The sequence below is a fragment of the Megascapheus bottae genome, chromosome 1 (assembly GCF_031878675.1).
Source record: "Megascapheus bottae isolate mThoBot1 chromosome 1, mThoBot2.hap1, whole genome shotgun sequence".
NCBI lineage: Eukaryota > Metazoa > Chordata > Mammalia > Rodentia > Geomyidae > Megascapheus > Megascapheus bottae.
In genome coordinates, this window is record NC_143509.1 from 103,206,960 (window position 1) to 103,216,023 (window position 9,064).

The 9,064-nt window shown below is 56.3% G+C and overlaps 1 protein-coding gene across 2 annotated transcripts in view; it reads left to right on the plus strand.

Moving 5' to 3' along the window:
• The window catches only part of Abcg1 (ATP binding cassette subfamily G member 1), a 44,320-nt gene extending 36,557 nt beyond the window's left edge, over window positions 1-7,763 (plus strand). The window contains exons 9-15 of one of the 2 annotated variants that reach the window (XM_090349649.1): window positions 1,111-1,295; window positions 1,414-1,515; window positions 2,076-2,244; window positions 3,000-3,100; window positions 3,298-3,456; window positions 4,653-4,771; window positions 6,387-7,763. In XM_090349649.1, the coding sequence (XP_090205775.1) occupies window positions 1,111-1,295; window positions 1,414-1,515; window positions 2,076-2,244; window positions 3,000-3,100; window positions 3,298-3,456; window positions 4,653-4,771; window positions 6,387-6,615 (1,064 nt within the window). In that variant the 3' untranslated portion in view covers window positions 6,616-7,763. The remainder of the gene's footprint in view (window positions 1-1,110; window positions 1,296-1,413; window positions 1,516-2,075; window positions 2,245-2,999; window positions 3,101-3,297; window positions 3,457-4,652; window positions 4,772-6,386) is intronic. The other variant, XM_090349658.1, reaches the window with a different exon arrangement.
• The last annotated feature ends 1,301 nt before the right edge of the window (window positions 7,764-9,064 follow it).

Genomic DNA, 9,064 nt, shown 5'->3' on the forward strand with positions numbered 1-9,064 from the left:
TTGGTCCAGTGCCTGGAGAGGGAATTGCTGGAATACTCCTCGAAGCTCAGGCGCTGTCCTGTATAGAACTGGTAGAGACTAGAGGACACATCCAGGTAGAAGTGCCTGGCGGCCACGTTCTATCCTAGCTTTGCCTGGCCTCTTATCTATGAGGACAGAAGCCACTGAGTTAGGACCATTCTCCCTACATCCAGGATCGGTGGCTCATTCCTCTCAAAGCCGTCCACTCAGGATTCCTCAGGCATCTGGGCACACTGCTTCCCCAGCTCCATGTTCTCTGCTATACAGAGACGCGGTTCCTGGGCTCCTGCTTATTTACTGGAAGCCCGGGGGGGGGGGGAATGGGGGAGGGGACAGCTAAGCAGGCAGACAGACCCCCTGAAGGTCAGTGGTGAGGGAGAGCACCTCCTAGAGGGAAAACTTGGCATACTGAGAAGCCACAGAAGGTTCTGGCTCAGTTGCTTACCTCCTCGTGAGTGAGGGAAGGGAAGAGAAACAGGTGCTATAGAAGAAGGGACAGGGGGTGAGAACAGAGGAGGAAGGACGCAGAAAAAAATGCAACACCTGGGAGGCAGGGAGGCGCTGGAGAAGGGAGGGCCGCTGGACCCAGAGAGTCAGGTGGCCCAGAAGGGACATGAATCTGAGGGGTGTGGACGGTTACTCCAGAACCTTAGGTTTCTCTGGGCCCCTGGGTGCTGCATGGTGGCAGGCAATCCTCCCCTAGGGTCCCTGAGGTCACCTTCACCTGTGTCACACGGCACATGCTCTGGGCCCTTCAAAGAGGAACCTGCTTCCTGCTGCTTGTGTCCTAGGTCTGCGGGGTGCCAGCCCAGAGCAGGCACCTGGCTGGGAAAGTGTGTTGGCAGCCAGTCCCACGTGTTCATGGCTTCTCAGTATGGATCTGTGTCTGTCTCCCGCCAGGGACGGCCCATGCAGGGGCTCAGGTTATGAGTGGCTGGGAATGGAGCCGTGCCATCCCTCTATAGCGGGGCCTTCATCATTGGCACACACTCCCGCTGCAGCAGCGGCTTTGTGGTTGCAGAGCAAGGGAGCTGCGGCTCCCACCTTCCTGGGCACCGGCTCTGATCCTGTCTTGTGTGTCCTCTGCAGTCATGGAGGTGGCGTCCGGGGAGTATGGTGACCAGAACAACCGCCTGGTGAGAGCCGTGCGGGAGGGCATGTGCGACTCTGACTACAGGCGGGACCTCGGGGGCGACGCCGAGGTGAACCCCCTCCTCTGGCACCGGCCCTCTGAAGAGGTAAAGCAGACAAAACGATTGAAGGGGTTGAGAAAGGTAATGCGAACCCCCAGCCCCGTGAGCTACGTGCGCTCTGTACTGGCTGCACGAGAGCTCTTTCCAGCCAGGTGGCGCCTGACCGGAGCCTCACCAGGCCCTTCTTGCTGTGTCCCAGGACTCCGCCTCCATGGAGGGCTGCCACAGCTTCTCTGCCAGCTGCCTCACCCAGTTCTGCATCCTCTTCAAAAGGACCTTCCTCAGCATCATGAGGGACTCGGTAAGGAGCCCCCCCCGCCCCACCCTCCCATCCTCCTGTCCTCAGGAGGGCACAGCCAGGTGTAGAGGAATGGGGTCAGATAGCCCCCAGAGGGACAGAGGCTGTGAATGAGAGCTGTGAATGTCTGTGGACACCACGGCTGCCTGCGTGGGAGAGGCTGCCCGTGCCCGTGGGTCCCACACTGGGTCATATCACCCATGCCAGAGCTCTGCCACGCAGCCACTCAGATCAGCCTGCAGCATGCCAGAGCTCTGTGGCACAGCCACTTACCCTGTCTCCTCACGTCGCTCGCTTCTCTCCAGAGAAAGGTGCCCCTTGTTTGTCAGTTTTGAAGGTGGATGTACCAAAGGCGAGTGATTACTTGGGTTTTAGCAGCAGTGAATGCATACTGTGCACCCGTGTGTGCGTGCGCGCGTGCGCCCAATACAGGCTGGGGCTTGTTTCTCTGGGGAAGGAGGCGATGGCTGAGAGGCACCTGGCCGGAATCTGATGGCATGCCCAGGCCTCAGCCTCCATCTCGCCTTCCCCGAGCACTGGGTAAGGAGCGCCTCTGTCCCCAGGTCCTGACGCACCTCCGGATCACCTCTCACATCGGAATCGGCCTCCTCATTGGCCTGCTCTACTTGGGGATCGGGAACGAAGCCAAGAAGGTCTTGAGCAACTCCGGCTTCCTTTTCTTCTCCATGTTGTTCCTCATGTTCGCCGCCCTCATGCCCACCGTTCTGACCTGTGAGTGATGGGCCCAGCTCCGGCCTGTGTGCTAGGATTCCCTCCCAACCACAGAGGGCGTGCCTGACGGGGGAAGGGGGTTCCTAGCCCTCTCCCGCCTTCCCACCTTGTATCTCTCTCCCATCCTTCATTCCTTTTCCCTCCCTCCCTTTTTCCATCCAGCCAGCCTCCCACCTATGCCTCCCGTGTAGCTAAGGTTTATCGGCCTGTTCCCGCATGCCAACTCCATTTTCAAATCCCATCTTAAGTGGCATTTCCTGTTAGAGCCACAGGATAGACTCCCTCGTGGAAGGCACAGGGAGCTGGGGCCCATGTAAGCATGGCATGGGATGGCCTTGGGTGCAGGCAAGCTCACCCAGGTGGTTGTCTATGCAGCTCTAGTCTGTGCACAGCCACAGCCCGGGCCTCCGGGCTGCAGGACTCGGCGTGAACACCTCCTCTTAGACCCTGCTTTCCTGGGCCAGTGGCAGAGCAGGAGACCCCAGAGGGCCCAGAAGCAGCCATGGGGATGAGGGAGGATTCGTGCACTCCACCCACCCCCTCTCTACACAGCCAGGCCTTGGGTTGTAGAAGTGACTAGCGATTACCCAAGGGCAGTGAAACCTTTCATCTTTAAACAAGCAGTGTGGACTTACCACACTGGCAGACTGCAGCAACTCAGCCCAAGGCACTGGCAGCCACAGTGTCTGCTCCCTGCGGTGCCCACTGACATTGCTTTTTCTCTCTGTTTTTTTTCCCCACTTTCCGTGTCCCAGTCCCCCTGGAGATGGGTGTCTTCCTGCGTGAACACCTAAACTACTGGTACAGCCTGAAGGCCTACTACCTAGCCAAGACCATGGCAGACGTACCCTTCCAGGTGAACATGCCAGTGACTCTGTAGAGGAACAGAGACGCTCTGCCAGCCCGGACGTGACCGGTCCCCACGAGGCCTGGGAAGGGGGAGGGCGTCCCCTGTCCTGGGACTGGTGGCTGGAGCTCTGGCTGAGGAGCAGGGGCCCGGGTGGGAGCAGCTCCAGGTGTGGCTGGCCCCGTGACATGGGCTCTGGCTTGCAGGTCATGTTCCCCGTGGCTTACTGCAGCATCGTCTACTGGATGACCTCGCAGCCCTCCGACGCCGTGCGCTTCGTCCTCTTTGCCGCGCTGGGCACCATGACGTCACTGGTAGCCCAGTCCCTGGGGCTGCTGATCGGAGCTGCCTCCACGTCGCTGCAGGTACCAGCCAGGAAGCAGCATGGACGGGCTCCCCAGTCACGGCGGAGGAGGTCCTGGCCACCCCACCTCCCTTCTCCTTAGCTCTGCCCCGAGTCTGCCAGGCAGCCTTGCCACGTTGTTCCCAGGGAAAAGGGCGCTGTCCCCTGACAGCAGGGGTCTTCCACAGTGAACATCTCGTGGCAGGAACACTCTGTGGTACTCTCTAAAGGCCACTGAGTCCTGTGTGCACTACAAGAGGATCAGAGAGGCAAAGCAGTGTCTCAGGGTCACACAGCGGCGTGTGTGCCATCCTCACAGCCCCACACAGCATACACTTGCGCCCTACCCCGCCTCCAGCCTCTCCACTGCCCCTCCCCTCTCTTCCCCATCCCAGCCTTTCCACCCACGAGTCTCTACAGTTCATTCACCTCTGCGATTCCCAAGGACACACAGGCTGACCCCACCCTTACCAAGAAGCATGATTCCTAAGTGTTCCCCAAATGTGAGGGGTCCCAGGTCCACACTGGGCACACATGCAGCTAGGTTCATCTCTGGAGTCGCACACACACACACACACAGAGAAAATACACTACTTCTATCCACAGCATACACTGTACACATCACACACACTCCACACACATGTATTATACATGCCACATAGATGCACACACACCACTCACACATAGCACACAGTAACACAGTCTAGACAGCACACATACCACACAGGTATGTATTAAGACACACCCATACCATATACTACATGCTATGCACACAAAACACACTGAACACGTACAGGCAAACAGCAGTCATACTGTACCACCCGCAGCAGGCCTGTACACCACTGTACCCATGGTACACTGCACACGCATACACACTGCACACAGACCCCCACCCCTCACTGGATTGCAGCCCAAGTCAAGGGTGGTGATTTGTTCCCAGGTCCTCGGGCCTCTTGCTCTGGCGGTGCTGACACAGGCTGCCGGGCTGGCTGGGAGGGGAGGAGGGGCTGGAGGCCACCTGCCTGCTGGCCGGGCTGCTGGGCCCTGGAGGGAGCTGTGAGGAGACGGCAGGGGCCTCCAGGAGGGGTGCAGAGTGTGGTGCCGGGCTGCCTGGAGCCAGCATGGGGCCTCTGGGGGGCCTCATCTGACTCCATGGGTTCCCTTGGTGGACATGGAAGGACGCCCTTGTGAGTTGTGTGTGTGTCTGCTCCATCCTAGGTGGCGACTTTTGTGGGTCCCGTGACAGCCATTCCTGTCCTGCTGTTCTCTGGCTTCTTTGTCAGCTTTGACACCATTCCAACCTACCTGCAGTGGATGTCCTATATCTCCTACGTCAGGTAGTGTGGGGGCTACTTCTCCTATGTCAGATGGTCGGGAGGCGGAGGGTCTACACCATCCGTGTCGGGTAAGGGGAGGAGGGGAGGCTCGGGAGCTTGGGGCTGACAGTTAGGTGTCAGGCATCCACAGAAGTCAGGTCATGGCTGTCTGCTAGGTGTGGCTCCAGACCCTGATGGTAGCAGTCTGTCATGTTTTTCCTAAGTTTAGTATGGCCTACTCCCGTTCCCCCAAACCCCCCTCTTTTACACACACACACACACACACACACACACACACACACACACACACACACACTATTGACTCGCACCATAAAAATGCTGTTGTGTACCCTCCCGTTCTGGGTGTTTCTGAGCGTTGCCTGGGTGGTGTGTGTGTGTGTGTGTGTGTGTGTGTGTGTGTGTGTGTGTGTGTATCCATGTATCCATGTTTCATGTAAAGAGGACTTGCACAAGGCCCTGACTGCAAATGCAGTAGAAAACAGGACTTTTCAAGCTCTAATCTTATTGTCACTCTTGAAGTGTTGTGCAGAGTGTTGGCCGTTTCATAAGCCTGCAATGCGTGCACTTGTTTTCTGGACAGTGTTGCCCCCTCCTTTGCTCCCCCAAATCCCCTCCTATTCCTGCTCGCAGGGTACACAGGTCATTTTCCACAGAGTGCACACTGTAGAGTATGACTGCATTTCCTCACCCTTCCTCTCTGTCTTTCTCTACCCTCATTTTTCCCCCCTAGAGGAAAAAAAAACTTCCCATCAACATTAAAGTTCCAGCCAGGTGCCATGGCTCACGCCTGTAATCATAGCTACTCAGGAACCTGAGATCTGAGGATCAAGGTTCAAACCCAGCCTGGGCACAAAAGGACCTGAGACTCTTATCTTCAATTAATCTCAGAATATGGGAAGTGGGGCTTGGCTCAAGGGTAGGGTGGTACCCTTGAGCTGAAGAGCTCAGGGACAGCGCCCAGGCCGAGTTCAAGCCCCATGACCCACAAAAAAAAAAAATTCCCATTCTCTGTAATTTGTTTTGACAAATAGTTATTTTAAATGTAGCTGGGCATCTTTTAAATACCATCAGAGTAGCAGCTTAGACCCGGCTCCAGCGTCCTTCCTCAGCCCAGGGCTCTGGACCCTCCCCCTTGGCATTCCATAGGCCCATCTTCAGAGATGTGTACCTGCCACCTTTGGCACAACCTCCGCCATTCCATGTGACACACAGCCTTCACAAGTGCTGCCTTTCTAGAATGTCAGTTCAGACCCAGCTGTATTGTCCAGGAAAAGAAGATCCACACCACGCCTTTGTACTGAATTTCAGCAAGCAGAGCGCTTGCCAATACCAGGAAACCAGAGAGCCATGCCTTTCATCTGAAATCCAGGGCTTTTGTGCTGGCCAGGCTGGGAGGAGCCAGGACCAGAGGGCACATGCAGCACGCCAGGGCACAAGGAATCATGTCCCCTCTGAGTGAAAACCTGCGGGTTGAGGTCTTACTGGTTGGGGACATTAAGAGCTTTAAGGGGTGGGGAGGCCAGCTCAGAGCCAGCAGACAGTGGCACTGCCGGTTTCCACGCTGGCTGGGTGAGAGGCGTGCCCCCTCACGGCCGGCCGGCGCTTGCCCACTCAGGTATGGCTTCGAGGGCGTCATCCTCTCCATCTATGGCCTGGACCGAGAAGACCTGCACTGTGACATCGACGAGACATGTCACTTCCAGAAGTCGGAGGCCATTCTGCGGGAGCTGGACGTGGAGAATGCCAAGCTGTACCTGGACTTTGTCGTGCTGGGCATCTTCTTTATCTCCCTTCGCCTCATCGCCTACTTTGTCCTGAGGTACAAAATCCGGGCTGAGAGGTAAACCGGGCCACCAGAGGCAAACCAGACATTGCGGCCTCAGGACTGCCGAGCAGCGGGGCCTGGGGCCGGGGACTCAGAGGCCCTCCGCCAGCCTGGGAACCACACGGCACGGCCACCAGTGTGCATTGCTCTGCCCGGCCGAGTTGGGTCTTCTCTCCTTTACCTTTTCTAGCTCCACCTAGGAAGACGTAGGAAGATGGGGGTTTCGTTTCGTTTTTCTACGTGCAGAATTCAAAAGACTGCCCCTGCGGCAGAATCGCATCCTGCAACCCTGCTGGTGACCTGAGGCTTCCCTGGAGGTGTCTCCTGGCCCCGGGGGGGTCCTGCGTGGCTGGAGGGTTCACTGGGGAAGAAGGTCCAGGTCCTGGGGTAGAAGTTACAGAGTGGAGACGCCTTCCAGTGACGTTGCTTCTCACGATTTCTTCTGAATTCCATCTCTTTTTCTGACGAAGTCACTTTCCGAGCCAAAGTCGATCACTTTCGTTTGTTTTGAAAAGGCCTCCCTTTTGAGTCACTGTGGAGGAGTCATTCAGGGTAAATAACACAGTGCTTAGAGAGAGAAGGGGCGCGCGCCCTAGCCGTGGGACGGCACCCACTCACAGGCAGGACCTGTGGGGGGCCGGGGCCAGGCCTTGCTGCTGGCCGTGCTGAGGAGGTGATTGAAAGAGTCTCGGGAGGAAACTGGCCAACTCTTTCAAGACATTTGTTTTCTCACGTGCTTCTTTATTTTAAGCAAAATAGCTTCCTTCTCCCTGGCTTCCACCTTCATTTTGCTCAGAATGTGTAGGAGGTCGGCCCTGGTGTGGCACCTTTAGGACATGCTGCTCCCTGCCAGAGCACCGTTGTCCCAGAATCTAGGTTTGTTTCTGAGCAGATCAGCAGACCCACTGCGCCTCAGTTCCCGCATCTGTTAACAGCAGCACTAGATCACGCTCAAGGTGGGTCTAGCTTGGGTGTGTTGTCCTGGGAGTTTTTAGTTGTGGTCCTGAGCAAGAGAAGGATTTGAATTTTCCTTCCGTGTGGACTTGGTTTGAACATGCTTGGGCTTCTTTTTTTACTTTGTCCATTTCCAGATTTTTTTTTTTTTAGTAACCACCTGAAATGCACATTAAAAAGTAACGTTATATTTGCTCACTCGATACAAATACAGCATTGGCCTTCTAGACTCAGTTTTTAACCAGGGTCAGACTTAGCCTTTATAAAATAGTCTCTGTTTAATTTCAAGAAAAATGTGAGTCCTCAGGTGCAGAGGCCGGCAGTGACGGCTGAGATGTAGGGTTGGAAAGAGAACATGGCCAGTCAACCTGCCTCTGGACCCCACGCTGGGGTCAGCACTGAATCATCCAGGTTTCCAGGTACAGACCAGGCTCAGGGTGGACTTGCAAAGCCGCATCTACCAGGATTGTGCGGTGTGGAGCCACCATCTCCACTCCAGACTGCTTCCCTGGCCCCAGGACCGAGGTTTCTCAGCAATTTCGGAAAAGCCCAGAGATGCTTCTAGGTGTAAAACTCGGTCTCTGTGAGCTCCCAGCCTCTGGAGCTCTGTCCCCAGACCTTCATGCCCCACAAGTCCCATTTCAGCTCTAAATGGGCTGCCACTACCCTTTCCAAATGAGAATGTGAGCAGAGCCCTCCAAGGGGCTGAGCTTGAGGACACAAAACTGAGGGCTGCCAGCAGGCAAGGTGACCCAGGGCTCTTTTTAAAGGATGTTGACCAAAACAGATTGGGGCAGAGGCTAGAGGCTCCCCCCACTCCCCCCCCTCCCCCCCCCAACAGGACAGCGATGCTCACCTAGTCTGTGGGCTAGAGAAGAGTGGTGGTTCTGCTCAGGAAGGCCGTGTCCTGGTCCCCTCTCCTGTCCCCTCTCCCCACAGCACACATACCGGTGCCTGCCTGCACCTCCCCAGGCGGTATGGATGTAGACGCTGTTATCTGCATTCCCACTCTTTCCCTCGGCTTTCTAGTTTCAGGATTTGTCAGAATGCCTTACTCAGTGCCCCAAGGGAGCACACATAGCTTTCCCCACCCTGGCGTTAAACCCAAACCCACCCTTCAAATCCAGTTCTTCCCAGGGAGCGTCTTATTAGGAGACATTCCTTTCCTCTGGGATTGAGGTTCTTTCTCCATGCAAAGGAAGGATTCCGCCTTGGAGAAAGGCTGCCCAATGGGGTCCGAGCTACACAAATGCCACAGGAACAGGCAGGAGAGAGCTCAGGTCAGGAGAGAGCTCCAGGCTCGGAGCTGCCCCCTCCTTGGTCCCCACCCAGAGCTTTCCAGCCTCCCTCTCCACTCCCACCCCACAGCAGGGGGGATTAAGTTGGCCAGTGGTCTTCCCAGGGGAGAGGCAGTCCAGAGACAGATGGTTAGGAAGCTCCGCTTTTTGTCACCTTGAGATGACCTTAAGGACCTGGAACTGAAACATAAAATGTTGAGGGGAAAAGTCATTCTA